General features: G+C 51.5%; 2 protein-coding genes across 5 annotated transcripts in view; one reads left to right on the top strand and one right to left on the bottom strand.

Annotated features, from left to right (window-relative positions):
• The window catches only part of WDR4 (WD repeat domain 4), a 69,689-nt gene that overhangs the window by 42,333 nt on the left and 5,969 nt on the right, over positions 1-21,387 (top strand). The window contains exon 11 of one of the 3 annotated variants that reach the window (XM_069760360.1): positions 7,647-7,845. The exons of 1 other annotated variant lie outside the window; for it this stretch is intronic. In XM_069760360.1, the coding sequence (XP_069616461.1) occupies positions 7,647-7,816 (170 nt within the window). In that variant the 3' untranslated portion in view covers positions 7,817-7,845. Of the gene's footprint in view, positions 1-7,646; positions 8,380-21,387 lie in introns of those variants that run through there. One more of the 3 variants, XM_069760359.1, reaches the window with a different exon arrangement.
• The window catches only part of PDE9A (phosphodiesterase 9A), a 105,005-nt gene continuing 96,987 nt past the window's right edge, over positions 13,370-21,387 (bottom strand). Inside the window, exons 9-12 of one of the 2 annotated variants that reach the window (XM_069760362.1) lie at positions 16,947-17,051; positions 16,216-16,344; positions 16,059-16,136; positions 13,370-13,742 (exon numbers count right to left, since the gene is read on the bottom strand). In XM_069760362.1, the coding sequence (XP_069616463.1) occupies positions 13,722-13,742; positions 16,059-16,136; positions 16,216-16,344; positions 16,947-17,051 (333 nt within the window). In that variant the 3' untranslated portion in view covers positions 13,370-13,721. The remainder of the gene's footprint in view (positions 13,743-16,058; positions 16,137-16,215; positions 16,345-16,946; positions 17,052-21,387) is intronic. The other variant, XM_069760364.1, reaches the window with a different exon arrangement.

Raw genomic sequence — 21,387 nt, 5'->3', positions numbered from 1 at the left:
GAAAATATCATGCATGAAAGATTGGAACACAGATGGAGCATTAGAGAGCCCGAATGGCATCACAAGGTATTCAAAATGGCCTTCGGGCGTATTAAATGCAGTTTTCCATTCGTCACCCTGTTTAATACGAACAAGATTATATGCCACTCGGAGGTCAATCTTAGTAAACCAACTAGCCCCCTTAATCTGAGCAAACAAATCAGTAAGCAAAGGCAAGGGGTATTGGAATTTGACCGTGATCTTATTAAGAAGACGATAATACAGGGTCTCAAGGAGCCATCCTTCTTAGCAACAAAAAAGAAACCCGCTCCCAATGGTGACCAAGACGGCCGAATATGCCCCTTCTCCAAAGATTCCTTAACATAACTCCGCATGGCGGCATGCTCTGGCACAGACAGATTGAAAAGTCGGCCCTTAGGGAACTTACAACCAGGAATCAAGTTAATAGCACAATCACAGTCCCTATGTGGAGGAAGGGAACTGGACTTGGGCTCATCGAATACATCCTGGAAATCCGACAAAATCTCAGGGACCTCAGAAGAGGGGGAAGAGGAAATTGACATCAAAGGAACGTCACTATGTACCCCTTGACAACCCCAACTAGTCACCGACATAGTTTTCCAATCCAGCACCGGATTATGTTCCTGTAACCATGGAAATCCCAGCACAACAACATCATGCAGGTTATGCAACACCAGAAAACGGCAATCTTCCTGATGTGCTGGAGCCATGTACATAGTCATCTGCGTCCAGTACTGAGGTTTATCCTTGGCCAATGATGTAGCATCAATGCCCCTCAAAGGAATAGGGCTCTGCAAAGGCTGCAAGGAAAAACCACAGCCTATTCTGACGTCTGAATTCCTGCCGTTCTGTTCTAGTCAAAATCCTATCACATTGCATAGGTTCAGGACTCTGCTCAGAGGACACTGCCATATAGTGCACAGCTTTGCGCTCGCGCAGACGCCGATCAATCTGAATGGCTAGAGACATAGTCGCTCAAACCATCAGGCGTAGGGAAGCCCACCATAACATCTTTAAGGGCTTCAGAAAGACCTTTTCTGAAAATAGCAGCCAGAGCATCCTCATTCCATTTAGTGAGCACAGACCATTTTCTAAATTTCTGGCAGTATAATTCTGCCGCTTCCTGACCTTGACACAAGGCCAACAGGGTTTTTCTGCATGATCCACAGAATTAGGTTCATCATACAATAATCCGAGCGCTTGAAAAAATGCATCTACATTCAATAATGCCGGATCCCCTGTTTCAAGAGAAAAAGCCCAGTCCTGAGGGTCACCACGCAGCAAGGATATGATGATTTTAACTTGCTGAATGGGATCACCAGAAGAACGGGGTTTCAAAGCAAAAAACAATTTGCAGTTATTTTTAAAGTTCAAAAACTTGGATCTGTCCCCAAAAAACAAATCAGGAGTAGGAATTTTAGGCTCCAAAGCCGGAGTCTGGAGAACATAATCTTGGATACTCTGTACTCTTGCAGCAAGTTGATCCACACGAGAAAACAAACCCTGAACATCCATGCCAGAGCATAAATCCTGAACCACCCAGAGATCAAGAGGAAAAAAAAGACAAAACAGAGCACAGAAAAAAAAAATGGCTCAGAAATTTTTTTCCTTCTTTTGAGATGCATTTAATTCATTTTTGGCCACTTGTACTGTTATGAACTGGTGGTTTAGGAGCAACATGGAACGAGCTCTGAAGGAGGTGGTACCTGTACTGACCGCAGTCCCTAAGCTCAACACAACACTAGAAGTAGCCGTGGGATGCTCCTGTCACTCCCTAGGCATCTCGTCACAGCCTGAGAACTAACTACCCCTAAAGATAGAAACAGGAAAACTATCTTGCCTCAGAGAAAATCCCCAAAGGATAGATAGCCCCCCACAAGTAATGACTGTGAGTGGAGAGGGAAAAGACATACACAGAATGAAACCAGGATGTAGCACAGGAGGCCAGTCTAGCTAAATAGATAGGACAGGATGGAATACTGTGCGGTCAGTATTAAAAACTACAAAAATCCAGAGTTTACAAAAATCTCCACACCTGACTAAAGGTGTGGAGGGTAAATCTGCTTCCCAGAGCTTCCAGCTTAACTGAATTAATCCATACTGACAAGCTGGACAAAACATAGAATGCACAGAACAAATAAGTCCACAACATGTGGACAGAAAAGAGCAAAGCAAGGACTTATCTTTGCTGAACTGGCCAGGATATCAGGGAAATCCAAGAGAGATGTGAATCCAACCAGGAACCATTGACAAGTGGCACTGGCTGAAGGGAAGAGCCAGGCATAAATAGCCGAGCAGAAAGACAATCAGTGGAAGCAGCTGCAGACTGCTAAATCCTAGGAGCAGCCATACCACTTAAAACCACAAGAGGGAGCCCAAGAGCAGAACTCACAAAAGTGCCACTTACAACCACTGGAGGGAGCCCAAGAGCGGAATTCACAACAGTTTCCTTGCAGATTTGCATCAGATTAACATCTGCATCAGGTCAATTCTTGCAGCGTATTTCACCCATAATAAATGGGGAAAATGCACAACAAAAGCATGGCAAAATGTGGAACAAAAATAAATGTGTTTTACACAGTGTTGTTTCTGCCAACACATTAGGACATGCAGCAGAATGTTCTCCTGCAAATCCTGAATGTGTGCACATGGCCTTAAGGTACTGTCACATTAAGCGACGCTGCAGCGATATAGGCAACGATGCCTATCGCTGCAGCGTCGCTGTTTCGTCGTTGTGTGGTCGCTGGAGAGCTGTCACACAGACAACTCTCCAGCGACCAACGATGCCGAAGTCCCCGGGTAACCAGGGTAAACATCGGGTTACTAAGCGCAGGGCCACGCTTAGTAACCCGATGTTTACCCTGGTTACTAGTGTAAATGTAAAAAAAACCAAACGCTACATTCTTACATTCCGGTGTCTGTCCCCCGGCGTTCTGCTTCTCTGCGCTGTGTAAGCGCCAGCTGTAAAGCAGAGCGGTGACATCACCGCTGTGCTTTACGGCCGGCCGGCGCTGACACAGTGCGGGAAGCTGATGGCAGGGAACGCGACAGACACCGGAATGCAAGTATGTAGTGTTTGTTTTTTTTTACATTTACAATGGTAACCAGGGTAAACATCGGGTTACTTAGCGCGGCCCTGCGCTTAGTAACCCAATGTTTACCCTGGTTACCAGTGAAGTTTCTGCTCTGACCAGCAATGTCACAGCAGGATCCAGATCGCTGCTGCCTGTCAAACACAACGATATCGCTATCCAGGACGCTGCAACATCACAGATCGCTATCGTTATCGTTCTAAAGTCGCTCAGTGTGAACGTACATTTAGTCCTGTCCTGCACCCCCCATTTATTTATTAGTCCTTGATAGCATCTTCTCCCACCACCAAATTCATTATGATGCTGTCAGGTACTGAGCTTCCTCTGCCACTTCCCAATTCATTTTACATCTATATCGAATCGTCCTCCCCCTCACTGTTTATAAATCCCCCTAACTCCCATCCCAATCCCTCATTGCCCTCTCCACCACCTCCATCATTGCCCTCTCCACCACCTCCATCATTGCCCTCTCCACCGCCTCCATCATTGCCCTCTCCACCGCCTCCATCATTGCTCTCTCCACCGCCTCCATCATTGCCCTCTCCACCGCCTCCATCATTGCCCTCTCCACCGCCTCCATCATTGCTCTGTCCACCGCCTCCATCATTGCTCTCTCCACCGCCTCCATCATTGCTCTCTCCACCGCCTCCATCATTGCCCTCTCCACCGCCTCCATCATTGCCCTCTCCACCGCCTCCATCATTGCCCTCTCCACCTCCCCACAATGTATTGTTAAAACACAGAAAGAAGGAATATAAGCCAGCTTACCCGTGATGCATAAACCAATCTTCGGGAGCACGGACCCGCTGTGTCCAAGCGTATAAAGTCCAGAAAAGAAAAGAATGTCCAGCTTCACCAAATCCGTAAAAAATAGATCGATATTCTTACCCATATGGTTCGTGCTGAAGTCTGTATCCTCTATGTTTAGGCGATGTGCACACGTTCAGGAATTCATGCAGAAAATTCCTGTCGAAATCCGGACATTTCTGCCAGATTTCCGCATGAAATCCGCATGCGTTTTTTGCGCGGTTTTGACGCATTTTTTGCGCGTTTTTTCCCGAAAATTTCCCAATGCATTAGACAGTGGGAAATCTGCGAAAAAAATGCAAAATTAATGAACAGGTTCATTATTTTTCCGCAATGCGTTTTTCATGCGGAAAAATGCACATCATGTGCACAGAAATTGCGGATTCCATTATAAATGATGGGATGCTTAATGTATGCAGATTATTTGCGGTTTTATAGCACAAAAACGCTAAAAAACCGCAAATAATCTGCAACGTGTGCACATAGCCTTAAAATTTGTGAATAAAGAAAACTCTTTTTTACGGATTCGCTGAAGCTGGACATTCTTTTCTTTATTGTTAAAACACACCACCACCACTCACCTCTCTGCACGTTCCCTCACAGCATCATCGTCGTCTGCAGCTTTTTATCTGACACAGGCACGACACCGTGAATGCTGGCGTCATCCAGCCGCGCTCCTGTGTCAAAGTGCTGGGCAGGAAGCAGAGGCCGATCCCTGCAGCTCCGCACCGCTGCCACTTTCTGCTGTAGGCGACAGAGCTGCAGGGATCACTTCCTGCCCACCTCACATGAGGCCAATTTGACCAGGGTCCTCCCCGAGCTGGGGAAACAGGCCAAATTGACCTCATTATTAGCAGCCCTGCAGGGGCCCCTCTGCAGCTGCATCGGCGGTATCTCCACCCCTGGTTATCAGTCATTGTACAGGAGGAGGAGGTGAGCTGTGACATCACCTATTGCGAACGGTGAATCCTGTGTTATCAGCTGTACAGTGGGTACGGAAAGTGTTCAGACCCCTTTAAATTTTTCACTTTTGGTAAATTCAAAAAAGTTCATTTTTTTCTCATTAATGTACTCTCTCACCCCATCTTGACTGAAAAAAAAGAAATGTAGAAATATTTGCAAATTTAATAAAAAAGAAAAACTGAAATATCCCATGGCCATAAGTCTTCAGCCCCTCTGCTCAGACTCTCCTATGTAAGTCCCATGCTGTCCATTTCCTTGTGATCCTCCCTGAGATGGTTCTACTCCTTCATTGGAGTCCAGCTGTGTGTAATTACACTGATAGGACTTGATTTGGAGCGGCGCACTCCTGTCTGTATAAGACCTCACAGCTCACAGTGCATGTAAGACCAAAGGAGAATCATGAGGTCAAAGGAACTGGCCAAGGAGCTCAGAGGCAGAATTGTAGGAAGGATCAGATCTGGCCAAGGTTACAACAGAATGTCTGCAGTACGCAAGGTTCCTAAGAGCACAGTGGCCTCCATAATCCTTAAATGGACGAAGTTTGGGAACACCAGAAGTCTTCCTAGACCTGGCCGTCCAGCCAAACTGAGCAATCGTGGGAGAAGAGCCTTGGTGAGAGGTAAAGAAGAACCCCAAGATCACTGTGGCTGAGCTCCAGAGATGCAGTAGGGAGATGGGAGAAAGTTCCACAAAGTCACCTATCACTGCAGCCTCCACCAGTCGGGCCTTTATGGCAGAGTGGCCTGACGGAAGCCTCTCCTCAGTGCAAGACATATGAAAGCCGCATAGAGTTTGCTTAAAAAACACATGAAGGCCTCCCAGACTATGAGAAATAAGATTCTCTGGTCTGATGAGATGAAGATAGACCTTTTTGGTGATAATTCTAAGCGTTATGTGTGGAGAAAACCAGGCACTGCTCATCACCCACCCTATACAATCCCCACAGTGAAGCATGGTGGAGGCAGCATCATGCTATGGGGGTGTTTTCAGCTGCAGGGACAGAACGACTGTTTGTCATTGAAGGAAACGTGAATGTGGCCAAGTACAGAGATATCCTGGATGAAAACCTCTTCCAGAGGCTCTGGACCTCAGACTTGCGGAAGGTTCACCTTCCAACAAGACAATGAACCTAAGCACACAGCTAAAATAACAAAGGAGCGGCTTCAGAACAACTCTGTGACCATTCCTGACCGGCCCAGCCAGAGCCCTGACCTAAACCCAACTGAGCATCTCTGGAGAGACCTGAAAATGGCGTCCACCAACGTTCACCATCCAAGGTGACGGAACTGGAGAGGATCTGCAAGGAAGAATGGCCGAGGATCCCCAAATCCAGGGGGGAAAACTTGTGGCATCATTCCCAAGAAGACTCCTGGCTGTACTAGCTCAACAGGGGCTTCTCCTCAATACTGAGCAAAGGGGCTGAAGACTTATGGCCATGGGATAGTTCAGGTTTTTTCTTTTTTAATAAATTTGCAAAAATGTCTACATTTTCTGTTTTTTTTTTCAGTCAAGATAGAGTGCACATTAACCCCTTTATGACATCCGGCGTTCTATCTCATCCATGTGCCCTGGGCCCGTCTGACCATGGACAGGATAGTACGTCGGAACCGACAGGGCCGCGCACGGGTGGTGTGCGGCTGATCACGGCCGGGTGTCAGCTGGTTCTCACGGACGGCTCCCAGCACTTTAACCCCTGGAACTGTGATATCAAACTTGTCTTCACCCCTGATGAAGTCACTTAGGTGACGATACGCGTTGGGTGGGCTATTTTGGAGCTGACTCTTTTTGCCTCAAACCCCTCAAACCCTATGCAGTACGTGAGCTGGCCTATTAGGAACTATTTGTTGGGTAAATTTTTTTTTTTTTTTTCCCTGATTAACCCTTTGGGGTCTTTTTGCTCAACCATGCTGTGTATCTATTGAGATTCCTATCTAGATTTGGTGCCAAACTGTTATTTGTGCTTTTGGGTTATTTAGCTACATGTGTTCTTGATGCCCATTATATTAGCACCATAACTGCACTTTACACTATATTATATTGTTTATATCTATATTGGGTACCAATCCATAATCAATAGGCTGTTTGGAGGTAAAATATGATTTGTTGATGTTTGTGGGGCATTATACGATTCTTTGAGGTTATTTGGTGAGGGATTGTCCTCTTCCATTGGCCAGATTTCATCCTTGTACACTGCCTTGTTCTTGGGTGTATTTTTTTGTATTCATGTTTTTAGATGTTTTTCAAATTCCAGTTGTGTGGTTAAAAGACATTAAATAAAACGTTATATGTTTATATACTATATACTGTCTTGGTGATCCCTGCGTTTGTGCATGTTTTTTTTCTCTTTTTTTGTATAGTCTGTGTTTTGACATGCTGCAGGTTGAGCACATTAGACATTATTGTTGATGGTGCCCTCTATATTTAAATGGTCTGTGATATCAAACATGATCGCAGTGTTCCGGATCCGTTGTTATTCTAAAGTACAATGTGTCCCGCGATAACCAAGTTGTCATGTCCATGTGGATGGGATAAAAGTTATGGCTCTGGGAGGAAAAAACTAAAACAGAAATTGTCTGTGTCGCGAAGGCATTAAAACCGTTTCTGTTCAGTTAGCGAGCAACTACTGCCATCGGTGGAGGACATGAACTCCGAGCCCAATATGCCTGGGGCGATCATGCTGACAGGTTCCTTCACTACACTGAGGTCACCATGTGGCAAGCGTCCTTGACCTGAACCTCCTCCACGTCTCGTTTTTCCCCTCAGGATCGGCGACTCTGGAGAACCGCTTCAGCGCTTTGTATAAAGCAGTCTTTGACAACATGGCCTCCTACCTGCAGAAGAAGGAAGCTCGAATCCAAAATGAGAAAAGGAAACTCTCCACCGGACAAGAAGTATCTGCTGCAAAGATTCAGAAGGCGAAGAGTTACTGCTGATGGAGACTCTGCTCCGGGTGAATCGTCAGGTGAAGCGGTGTACTGCCCAGACATGAATGACAGGACGGACATCTGAGGTGAAGGGGCGCAGTGACCCTCACCCCCATTGTGGCTTGATGAAGGCCATCGCCTCCCCATTGAGTCCTGATGAGGACTCATTACCTTCTCTCGCCCGCAATGGGGACCATGCTGCTGTCATCACCGATGTGTCCTGAAGTCGACCTTCTGATGTGTCAAAATCATTGTGTGTTGACAGGGACTCTGATGTTTCCTGATGGCACTCCCCTTACCAGTGATGTGTCTTGCCCCTCTGGTCCACTCACACCCGATGTGTCCTAACAGTGCCCCACCGCTCCCCTCATCCCTGATGTGTGCCGACTGCACCCCTCTGCTCCCCTCATCCCTGATGTGTGCCGACTGCACCCCTCTGCTCCCCTCATCCCTGATGTGTGCCGACTGCACCCCACTGCTCCCCTCATCCCTGATGTGTGCTGACTGCACCCCTCTGCTCCCCTCATCCCTGATGTGTGCTGACTGCACCCCTCTGCTCCCCTCATCCCTGATGTGTGCCGACTGCACCCCACTGCTCCCCTCATCCCTGATGTGTGCCGACTGCACCCCTCATCCCTGATGTGTGCCGACTGCACCCCTCTGCTCCCCTCATCCCTGATGTGTGCTGACTGCACCCCTCTGCTCCCCTCATCCCTGATGTGTGCCGACTGCACCCCTCATCCCTGATGTGTGCCGACTGCACCCCTCTGCTCCCCTCATCCCTGATGTGTGCTGACTGCACCCCTCTGCTCCCCTCATCCCTGATGTGTGCTGACTGCACCCCTCATCCCTGATGTGTGCTGACTGCACCCCTCTGCTCCCCTCATCCCTGATGTGTGCTGACTGCACCCCACTGCTCCCCTCATCCCTGATGTGTGCTGACTGCACCCCACTGCTCCCCTCATCCCTGATGTGTGCTGACTGCACCCCTCTGCTCCCCTCATCCCTGATGTGTGCTGACTGCACCCCACTGCTCCCCTCATCCCTGATGTGTGCCGACTGCACCCCTCTGCTCCCCTCATCCCTGATGTGTGCCGACTGCACCCCTCTGCTCCCCTCATCCCTGATGTGTGCCGACTGCACCCCTCTGCTCCCCTCATCCCTGATGTGTGCCGACTGCACCCCTCTGCTCCCCTCATCCCTGATGTGTGCCGACTGCACCCCTCTGCTCCCCTCATCCCTGATGTGTGCCGACTGCACCCCACTGCTCCCCTCATCCCTGATGTGTGCTGACTGCACCCCTCCGCTCCCCTCATCCCTGATGTGTGCCGACTGCACCCCTCTGCTCCCCTCATCCCTGATGTGTGCCGACTGCACCCCTCTGCTCCCCTCATCCCTGATGTGTGCCGACTGCACCCCTCTGCTCCCCTCATCCCTGATGTGTGCCGACTGCACCCCTCTGCTCCCCTCATCCCTGATGTGTGCCGACTGCACCCCTCTGCTCCCCTCATCCCTGATGTGTGCCGACTGCACCCCTCTGCTCCCCTCATCCCTGATGTGTGCCGACTGCACCCCTCTGCTCCCCTCATCCCTGATGTGTGCCGACTGCACCCCTCTGCTCCCCTCATCCCTGATGTGTGCCGACTGCACCCCACCGCTCCCCTCATCCCTGATGTGTGCCGACTGCACCCCACCGCTCCCCTCATCCCTGATGTGTGCTGACTGCACCCCTCTGCTCCCCTCATCCCTGATGTGTGCTGACTGCACCCCTCTGCTCCCCTCATCCCTGATGTGTGCTGACTGCACCCCTCTGCTCCCCTCATCCCTGATGTGTGCTGACTGCACCCCACTGCTCCCCTCATCCCTGATGTGTGCTGACTGCACCCCTCTGCTCCCCTCATCCCTGATGTGTGCTGACTGCACCCCTCTGCTCCCCTCATCCCTGATGTGTGCTGACTGCACCCCTCTGCTCCCCTCATCCCTGATGTGTGCTGACTGCACCCCTCTGCTCCCCTCATCCCTGATGTGTGCCGACTGCACCCCACTGCTCCCCTCATCCCTGATGTGTGCCGACTGCACCCCTCTGCTCCCCTCATCCCTGATGTGTGCCGACTGCACCCCACTGCTCCCCTCATCCCTGATGTGTGCCGACTGCACCCCACTGCTCCCCTCATCCCTGATGTGTGCCGACTGCACCCCTCTGCTCCCCTCATCCCTGATGTGTGCCGACTGCACCCCTCTGCTCCCCTCATCCCTGATGTGTGCCGACTGCACCCCACTGCTCCCCTCATCCCTGATGTGTGCCGACTGCACCCCTCTGCTCCCCTCATCCCTGATGTGTGCCGACTGCACCCCTCTGCTCCCCTCATCCCTGATGTGTGCCGACTGCACCCCTCTGCTCCCCTCATCCCTGATGTGTGCCGACTGCACCCCTCTGCTCCCCTCATCCCTGATGTGTGCCGACTGCACCCCACTGCTCCCCTCATCCCTGATGTGTGCCGACTGCACCCCTCTGCTCCCCTCATCCCTGATGTGTGCCGACTGCACCCCACTGCTCCCCTCATCCCTGATGTGTGCCGACTGCACCCCTCTGCTCCCCTCATCCCTGATGTGTGCCGACTGCACCCCTCTGCTCCCCTCATCCCTGATGTGTGCCGACTGCACCCCACTGCTCCCCTCATCCCTGATGTGTGCCGACTGCACCCCACTGCTCCCCTCATCCCTGATGTGTGCCGACTGCACCCCTCTGCTCCCCTAATCCCTGATGTGTGCCGACTGCACCCCTCTGCTCCCCTCATCCCTGATGTGTGCCGACTGCACCCCACTGCTCCCCTCATCCCTGATGTGTGCCGACTGCACCCCTCTGCTCCCCTAATCCCTGATGTGTGCCGACTGCACCCCTCTGCTCCCCTCATCCCTGATGTGTGCCGACTGCACCCCACTGCTCCCCTCATCCCTGATGTGTGCCGACTGCACCCCTCTGCTCCCCTCATCCCTGATGTGTGCCGACTGCACCCCTCTGCTCCCCTCATCCCTGATGTGTGCCGACTGCACCCCACTGCTCCCCTCATCCCTGATGTGTGCCGACTGCACCCCTCTGCTCCCCTCATCCCTGATGTGTGCCGACTGCACCCCTCTGCTCCCCTCATCCCTGATGTGTGCCGACTGCACCCCTCTGCTCCCCTCATCTCTGATGTGTGCCGACTGCACCCCACTGCTCCCCTCATCCCTGATGTGTGCCGACTGCACCCCACTGCTCCCCTCATCCCTGATGTGTGCCGACTGCACCCCACTGCTCCCCTCATCCCTGATGTGTGCCGACTGCACCCCACTGCTCCCCTCATCCCTGATGTGTGCCGACTGCACCCCACTGCTCCCCTCATCCCTGATGTGTGCCGACTGCACCCCTCTGCTCCCCTCATCCCTGATGTGTGCCGACTGCACCCCACTGCTCCCCTCATCCCTGATGTGTGCCGACTGCACCCCACTGCTCCCCTCATCCCTGATGTGTGCCGACTGCACCCCACTGCTCCCCTCATCCCTGATGTGTGCCGACTGCACCCCTCTGCTCCCCTCATCCCTGATGTGTGCCGACTGCACCCCTCTGCTCCCCTCATCCCTGATGTGTGCCGACTGCACCCCACCGCTCCCCTCATCCCTGATGTGTGCCGACTGCACCCCTCTGCTCCCCTCATCCCTGATGTGTGCCGACTGCACCCCTCTGCTCCCCTCATCCCTGATGTGTGCCGACTGCACCCCACCGCTCCCCTCATCCCTGATGTGTGCCGACTGCACCCCACTGCTCCCCTCATCCCTGATGTGTGCCGACTGCACCCCTCTGCTCCCCTCATCCCTGATGTGTGCCGACTGCACCCCACTGCTCCCCTCATCCCTGATGTGTGCCGACTGCACCCCTCTGCTCCCCTCATCCCTGATGTGTGCCGACTGCACCCCACTGCTCCCCTCATCCCTGATGTGTGCCGACTGCACCCCTCTGCTCCCCTCATCCCTGATGTGTGCCGACTGCACCCCTCTGCTCCCCTCATCCCTGATGTGTGCCGACTGCACCCCTCTGCTCCCCTCATCCCTGATGTGTGCCGACTGCACCCCACTGCTCCCCTCATCCCTGATGTGTGCCGACTGCACCCCACTGCTCCCCTCATCCCTGATGTGTGCCGACTGCACCCCTCTGCTTCCTTCATCCTCACTGTGTTGCAACATTGACCCTCTGTCCCCTCACCCGCATTGTGTCTTGAGGGGGATGCTCTGCTTCTCTCACCAGCAATGTGTCCTAACAGCACCCTGTGGTCCCTTACCCCCGATGTATCCTGTCAGTGCCCTCACCTGCAATGTTTCTTGATGCTGACCCTCTGTTCCTTTAACCCCTGATGTGTCCCAACTGTGCTTCCTCACCCCCTGCTATCCCGATGGTGCCCCTCTTCTCCCTTGACCCCTGCTCTGATTCCCTCACCCGTGGTGTGTTCTGACTTTGACCCCATGTTATGAGAGCACCCTTCTGCTCACCTCACCTCCCCTGTGTCTTTACAGCAGAGATGCACTACTCCCGTCATCGAGGGCCACCAACGGTGCATGTTTTCAGGATTTCCTTAGCATTGCACAAGGCAAGGTGTTCGAACCATCACCTGTGCAATACTAAAGAAATCCGGAAAACATGCACTGTTGGTGGCCCTCGATGACAGGAATATTATACTCCTTCCTTACAGGGCCCTATGCTCCATTGCCCTTGCTTTGGTCCTGCCTGCGCCACCCTGCTTTCTCTCACCTTGATGTGTCTTCCCTGCGCCACCCTGCTTTCTCTCACCCTGATGTGTCCTGCCTGCGCCACCCTGCTTTCTCTCACCCCGATGTGTCCTGCCTGCGCCACCCTGCTTTCTCTCACCCCGATGTGTCCTGCCTGCGCCACCCTGCTTTCTCTCACCCCGATGTGTCTTGCCTGCGCCACCCTGCTTTCTCACCCTTTGTCCTGCCGGCACCACCCTGCTTTCTCTCATCCCTGATGTGTCCTGCCTGCGCCACCCTGCTTTCTCTCACCCTGATGTGTCCTGTCTGCCCCCCCTGCTTTCTCTCACCCCGATGTGTCTTGCCTGCACCACCCTGCTTTCTCTCACCCCGATGTGTCTTGCCTGCGCCACGCTGCTTTCTCTCGCCCCGGATGTGTCCTGACTGTGCCCCTCTGCTTTCACCTGATGTGTCCTAATGGTGCCACTCTGCTTTATCGCCACCTCTACATCTTATTTGCTGACGCTCTGCTTCTCTGGCATCACTTACATCTTGGTGAACCTTCAACCACCATTGGTGCCACCTGACCACAGACCTTCGGTCCACTGTCTCGGTCTTTTGGGGTGTTCATGCTGCTATGAAGTACAGTGAACATGCACTGTCCATGCTGAGGGTGTGTGGATAATGGCATCTCGCACTGTGTGGACATGTTTTGGGTTTCTCGATCGTCAGTGGTGAAAGCTCTCCAAGTGATGGAAGCCACAGCTGGGCAGTGTTTTGAGCTTTGCTGAGGTACTTCATGCACAGATGTGACACAATGAATTCTGAAGATGATTCATTTATTGCTTTATATAAAGTCTAATCTTAATCATGCTGCAGCCTCGTTCATGGTGCACTCTTACCCACCCCCATCTGTTGCTTTGTGATCTGCGCCCCCCTGAGCTATCACCTCCATGATGATGGCTACTATAAGATGTTCATCTGTGGAGATGGTCGGAGGACTGGGCATTCCGGAGACTACTGGGCATTCCGGAGACTACTGGGCGTTCCGGAGACTACTGGGCATTCCGGAGACTACTGGGCATTCCGGAGACTTCTGCCTGAAGCTGCCAAACACCAAGCTGTAAAGTCCTTGTCCCCATCCAGTGCCACAGGAGAAGCTTGTGCTGTGGCTTCATAAGGACTTATTTGGTTCCTGAAATAGGAGGAAGATGGTGATGGAGTGTTGTGACAAGGTATAGCCCCCTAAACAATATTAACTACCCATCAGCAGACCGTTTCCCTTCTCGGCAGACCCTGGTCCTACACATCATCCTAATGTATGCACAGCTCAGACATTGAATTCCAGTATGCTCATTGGAGCCCGCGGGGGAGGATTGTGTTACTGTACTGTAGAGCAGGGCTCCCCAACTCCAGCCCTCAAGGCCCACCAACAGGCCATGTTTTCAGGATTTCCTTTGCATTGCACAGGTGATGCAATTATTACCTGGGCAAGACTAAGGAAATCCTGAAAACATGACCTGTTGGTGGGCCTTGAGGACTGGAGTTGGGGACCCCTGCTGTAGAGAGCCCTCCCTGGCTGACGCCGTACTGTAGAGAGCCCTCCCTGGCTGACGCCGTACTGTAGAGAGCCCTCCCTGGCTGACGCCGTACTGTAGAGAACCCTCCCTACTAACACTGTACTGAGAGCCCTCCCTGGCTGCATACTGTAGAGAACCCTCCCTGGCTGACACCGTACGGAGAGCCCTCCCTGGCTGATGCCGTACTACAGTTATATGCAAAGGTTTGGGCCCCCCTATTAATCTTAAGCTTAATGTTTTATAAAAATTGTTTTTTTGCAACAGCTATTTCAGTTTCATATATCTAATAACTGTTGGACACAGTAATGTTTCTGCCTTGAAATTAGGTTTATTGTACTAACAAAAAATGTGCAATCATGCACCTGTCAAATTTTGTTTGAATGCAAAGTATGGGCACCCTTATTTTCTTGTTTTAAATACTCCTACCTACTTTTTACTGACTTACTAAAGCACTTTTTTTGGTTTTCTAACCTCATTGAGCTTTGAACTTCATAGCCAGGTGTATGCAATCATGAGAAAAGCTACTTAAAGTGGCCACTTGCAAGTTGTTCTCCTGTTTGAATCTCCTCTGAAGAGTGGCATCATGGGCTCCTCAAAACAACTGTCTAATGATCTGAAAACAAAGATTATTCAACATAGTTGTTCAGGGGAAGGATACAAAAAGCTGTCTCAGAGATTTAACCTGTCAATTTCCACTGTGAGGAACATAGTAAGGAAATGGAAGAACACAGGTACAGTTCATGTTAAGGCCAGAAGTGGCAGGCCAAGAAAAACATCAGAAAGGCAGAGAAGAAGAATGGTGAGATCAGTCAAGGACAATCCTCAGACCACCTCCAGAGAGTGGCAGCATCAACTTGCTGCAGATGGTGTCACTGTGCATCGGTCAACTATACAGCGCACTTTGCACAAGGAGAAGCTGTATGGGAGAGTGAAGCAAAAGAAGCCGTTTCTGCAAGCACACCACAAACAGAGTCGGCTGAGGTATGCAAAAGCACATTTGGAGAAGCCAATTTCTTTTTGGAAGAAGGTCCTGTGGACTGATGAAACCAAGATTGAGTTCTTTGGTCATACAAAAAGGCGTTATGCATGGCGGCCAAAAAACACAGCATTCCAAGAAAAACACTTGCTACCCACAGTAAAATTTGGTGGAGGTTCCATCATGCTTTGGGGCTGTGTGGCCAATGCCGGCACCGGGAATCTTGTTAAAGTTGAGGGACGCATGGATTCCTCTCAGTATCGGCAGATTCTTGACAATAATGTTCATGAATCAGTGACAAAGTTGAAGTTACGCAGGGGATAGATCTTTCAGCAAGACAGTGATCCAAAACACTGCTCCAAATCTACTCAGGCATTCATGCAGAGGAACAATTACACTGTTCTGGAATGGCCATCCCAGTCCCCAGACCTGAATATCATTGAACATCTGTGGGATCATTTGAAGAGGGCTGTCCATGCTCGGCGACCATCAAACTTAAATTAACTGGAATTGCTTTGTAAAGAGGAATGGTCAAAAATACCTTCATCCAGGAACTCATTAAAAGCTACAGGAAGCGACTAGAGGCTGTTATTTTTGCAAAAGGAGGATCTACTAAATATTAATGTCACTTTTTCTGGTGGGGTGCCCATACTTATGCACCTGTCAAATTTTGTTTGAATGCAAATTGCACATTTTCTGTTAGTACAATAAACCTCATTTCAAGGCAGAAATATTACTGTGTCCAACAGTTATTAGATATATGAAACTGAAATAGCTGTTGCAAAAAAAAAAACTATTTTTATAAAACATTAAGCTTTAAGATTAATAGGGGTGTCCAAACTTTTTCTTATAACTGTATGTGATACTGTGATACAATGCATGCTCCTTAGAGGCAATTGAGCGTGCACAAGGCTCCTCTGAGTGGCTGCTGCTATTCTTCAGTCTGTCCACTTGCCTCAGTAATTTGCCTCTTGTATCGCATTTTGGCCTCCATCAAGGGTTGTAACATCCCGACCTTCATCTGAGGAAAGATCTGTAAGACAACGAACCATGAGGACTGGAATGAGTGGAAGTCCGGGTCCCAGCATGATACCCACTCTGCTCCGACTGACCTGGCACAGCGCCTCACAAAGAGGAATGATCAGGAAGGTGATGAATGATCGTTGGGATTCCGCTTTGGTCACAGTGTCTCGGTCCATGTACTGGGTGACTGGGAGACCCTCGTCCTTCTCACGGTCACTCTGGGGAGAATAGAAGTGATAAAATGTGTATTGCCCCCTGCTGTTATGAGGGCATTTAAGGCCATGATATGTATAATCGGTAAGGATCCAAAGATGATGTCGGGCCGGTGGCCATGGGGCATGCATCTTCCATCCATGTGCTATAAAGGCACAGATGATTGGCCTCGGGGAGACCAAAACATCCAACACCGCGGAGACACCATCACGTGTTTCTCAACGCAGTGATTCCAGAACACTGGCCCCATCCCTTATGGGAAATATGCAGATGCATGTAAAGAAGCTGCGGAGACACCATCACGTGTTTCTCGAAACCCCGAAACAGCTGTCTGTGGATGGATACCATGCTTGGCATAGGTGGCTTTCCTTCATAGGATGCTGCCCTTCCCGTGGTTGTTCCTTCCCGGGGAAAGGCCTGGCTATTCACTGCTTGCGTCGAGAAACATGTGATGGTGTCTTCCATCCATGTGGGCATAGCATGGACTGGTCCAGGTTATGTGCTAGTGGTCAATTTTCCACATGGACTTCAGGTCTGCTGTAGAACATTATGGGAGCTTTTCTGGCCTGTCGTTTTCTGCCCTATGTGCGGTCCTTGCTGCACTCACCTGCAGGAAGTATTCATCCATCAGAAGGTCTGCCCAGCGCTCCGCCACCTCCTCCGGGCGTGCCTCATTCGATAGGTCACACAACTTCACCAGACCTTTTCTAAGCTGTGAAGTAAGATACACACTGCTTCCGATCAAGTGCCAAAGCCAGGACAGGGATGAGGGCGGGGGCCACAGCCATCCCAGAAATTAGGTCAGGGGCCACATTGATGCCAGATAATAATATCAAGGTCTACAGCCATCCCAGGGATAATGTAAGTGGTCACAGCCATCCTAGAAATGAGGTCAGGGACCACAGTCAGCCCAGGGATAATGTCAGCGGCCACAGCCATCCTAGAAATGAGGTCAGGGACCACAGCCATCCCAGGGATAATGTCAGCGGCCACAGCCATCCTAGAAATGAGGTCAGGGACCACAGTCAGCCCAGGGATAATGTAAGTGGTCACAGCCATCCTAGAAATGAGGTCAGGGACCACAGCCATCCCAGGGATAATGTCAGCGGCCACAGCCATCCTAGAAATGAGGTCAGGGACCACAGTCAGCCCAGGGATAATGTCAGTGGCCACAGCCATCCTAGAAATGAGGTCAGGGGCCACAGCCATCCCAGAGATAATGTCCGCGGCCACAGCCATCCTAGAAATGAGGTCAGGGACCACAGTCAGCCCAGGGATAATGTCAGTGGCCACAGCCATCCTAGAAATGAGGTCAGGGACCACAGCCATCCCAGGGATAATGTCAGCGGCCACAGCCATCCTAGAAATGAGGTCAGGGGCCACAGTCAGCCCAGGGATGAGGTAAAGGGCCACAGCCATCCTAGAAATGAGGTCAGGGACCACAGCCATCCCAGGGATAATGTCAGTGGCCACAGCCATCCTAGAAATGAGGTCAGGGGCCACAGCCATCCCAGAGATAATGTCAGCGGCCACAGCCATCCTAGAAATGAGGTCAGGGACCACAGTCAGCCCAGGGATAATGTCAGTGGCCACAGCCATCCTAGAAATGAGGTCAGGGACCACAGCCATCCCAGGGATAATGTCAGCGGCCACAGCCATCCTAGAAATGAGGTCAGGGGCCACAGTCAGCCCAGGGATGAGGTAAAGGGCCACAGCCATCCTAGAAATGAGGTCAGGGACCACAGCCATCCCAGGGATAATGTCAGCGGCCACAGCCATCCTAGAAATGAGGTCAGGGGCCACAGTCAGCCCAGGGATAAGGTAAAGGGCCACAGCCATCCTAGAAATGAGGTCAGGGGCCACAGTCAGCCCAGGGATAAGGTAAAGGGCCACAGCCATCCTAGAAATGAGGTCAGGGGCCACAGCCATCCTAGAAATGAGGTCAGGGACCACAGTCAGCCCAGGGATAATGTCAGTGGCCACAGCCATCCTAGAAATGAGGTCAGGGACCACAGCCATCCCAGGGATAATGTCAGCGGCCACAGCCATCCTAGAAATGAGGTCAGGGGCCACAGCCATCCCAGAGATAATGTCAGCGGCCACAGCCATCCTAGAAATGAGGTCAGGGACCACAGTCAGCCCAGGGATAATGTCAGTGGCCACAGCCATCCTAGAAATGAGGTCAGGGGCCACAGTCAGCCCAGGGATGAGGTAAAGGGCCACAGCCATCCTAGAAATGAGGTCAGGGACCACAGCCATCCCAGGGATAATGTCAGCGGCCACAGCCATCCTAGAAATGAGGTCAGGGGCCACAGTCAGCCCAGGGATAAGGTAAAGGGCCACAGCCATCCTAGAAATGAGGTCAGGGGCCACAGTCAGCCCAGAGATGAGGTAAAGGGCCACAGCCATCCTAGAAATGAGGTCAGGGACCACAGTCAGCCCAGGGATAATGTCAGTGGCCACAGCCATCCTAGAAATGAGGTCAGGGACCACAGTCAGCCCAGGGATAATGTCAGTGGCCACAGCCATCCTAGAAATGAGGTCAGGGACCACAGTCAGCCCAGGGATGAGGTAAAGGGCCACAGCCATCCTAGAAATGAGGTCAGGGACCACAGTCAGCCCAGGGATAATGTCAGTGGCCACAGCCATCCTAGAAATGAGGTCAGGGACCACAGTCAGCTCAGGGATAATGTTAATTGCCACAGCCATCCTAGAAATGAGGTCAGGGACCACAGTCAGCCCAGGGATAATGTCAGCGGCCACAGCCATCCTAGAAATGAGGTCAGGGACCACAGTCAGCCCAGGGATAATGTCAGCGGCCACAGCCATCCTAGAAATGAGGTCAGGGACCACAGTCAGCCCAGGGATGAGGTAAAGGGCCACAGCCAGCCCAGGAATGTCAGTAGCTATAGCCAGTTCAGCGATAATGTCAGTGGCCACAACCATCCTTGGAATGAGATCAGGAGCCACAGTCAGCCCAGGGATAATGTCAGTGGCCACAACCATCCTCGGAATGAGATCAGGAGCCACAGTCAGCCCAGGGATAATGTCAGTGGCCACAGCCAGCCTATGAATGAGGTCAGGGGCCACAGCCAGCCCAGGGATGAGGTAAGGGGTCACGACCTGCCTTGGGATGAGGTCAGGGACCACAGTCAGCCCAGGGATGTTAGTGGCTACAGCCTGCCCAGGGATAATGTCAGTGGCCACAGCCGTCCTAGGAATGAGGTCAGAGGCCACAGCCCAGGGATAATAGTAGCCACAGTAAGCCTATGAATGAGGTCAAGGGGCACAGCCAGCCCGGGGATGAGGTCAGGGGTCACAACCTGCCCGGGGATGAGGTCAGAGGCTACTGCCAGTCCAGGGATGAGAGCAAGGGCCACAGTCATCCCAAAGATGAGGTGAAGACCCACAGTGCTGACCAAAATATTAACCCCTTCACCCCCGGAGCTTTTTCATTTTCGTATTTTGCTCCCCTCCTTCCCAGAGCCATAACTTTTTTGTTTTTACGTCAATATGGCCATGTGAGTGCTTATTTTTTGCGGGATGAGATGTACTTTTGAAAGATACCATTGATTTTACCATGCCATGTAACAGAAAACGGGAAAAAAATTCCAAGTGTGATGAAATTGCAAAAAAGTGCAATCTCACACTTGTTTTTTGTTTGGCTTTTTTGCTAGGTTCACTAAATTCTGAATTAGACTGAATTGGACTGGAATTGACTGGAAGGTAACACAATACCAACCACTACAATGTTTCGGTTTCTTTTCTCTTTCACCCCCATACTACTTTCCTTCTTACAATCTCCTGCAATCCCTCCTCCTAGTAAGGAACTAGTCATTTCTTCCTCCATACTCCCCAGCCATCTCACCTTCCCCTCAGAACTGTTCCTCCACATACAATCCTTTTTATCCAGACACACACGGCCACATCATGTCCTATCCTGCTCCCACCTTCTAATGATCTGTCTGTTACTCCTCATTGCTGGTGACATATCCCCAAATCCCGGCCCTCCCCAATTCATCCCCACACTCTATTCTAACCCCCTGCCACGATCCTCCGCACGTTTTCCCAACCACGACAACCTCATACCCATTCATCCAGCCCCCACTCCCCCGCTCCCCCTACCTGGAGCACTATGGAACGCACGCTCCATCTGCAACAAACTGCCATTTATCCATGACCTCTTCATCACCAACAAACTCTCCTTCCTCGGCCTCACTGAAACCTGGCTCACCCCCTCTGACTCGGCCTCTCCAGCTGCGCTCTCCTATGGCGGATTCCACCTCTCACACCCCTCGCCCCAGCAACAAACGCGGTGGAGGAGTTGGCTTGCTCCTGTCCGACACCTGCTCCTTTACTCCAATCCCGCTACCACCCTCCGCTACTCTTCCCTCGTTTGAGGTGCACTCTGTCCGCATCTATTCCCCCTCCAACCTCCAGCTGGCTGTCATCTACCGCCCCCCAGAACTAGCCATCTCCACCTTTCTCGACCACTTCACCACCTGGCTACTTCATTTCCTCTCTGTTGACATCCCCACTATCATCATGGGTGATTTCAATGTCCCCATTGACACATTCACCTCAGCTGCCTCTAAACTTTTATCACTGACTGCCTCCTTCGGCCTCACTCAATGGTCCTCTGAGGCCACTCACAAAGATGGCCACACGCTGGACCTCATCTTCACCCGCCTCTGCTCCCTTACTAACCTCACTAACACACCCCTCCCCCTGTCTGACCACAACCTACTGACATTCTCGTCCCTCTCCTCTCCTAGTGTGCAACCCCCACTCCACAAACTCACTCACCCTCGCAGAAATCTCAAACATCTCAACTTACAATCACTCTCTGAGTCCCTTCTCCCTCTCACAGACATAGCCTCCCTTCATGACACAGATGCTGCTGCCACTTTTTATAACACCACAATAACAACAACACTCGATTCGGCCACCCCACTCATGCATAGTAAAACTCGTACAATTAACAGGCAGCCCTGGCTGACCAGCCTGACCAAAGAATTGAGACGGGCTTCCAGGATTGCTGAGCGGAG

Source organism: Ranitomeya imitator, chromosome 3 (genome assembly GCF_032444005.1).
Source record: "Ranitomeya imitator isolate aRanImi1 chromosome 3, aRanImi1.pri, whole genome shotgun sequence".
Taxonomy (NCBI): domain Eukaryota; kingdom Metazoa; phylum Chordata; class Amphibia; order Anura; family Dendrobatidae; genus Ranitomeya; species Ranitomeya imitator.
This window is presented reverse-complemented; position numbering and strand designations above follow the sequence as displayed.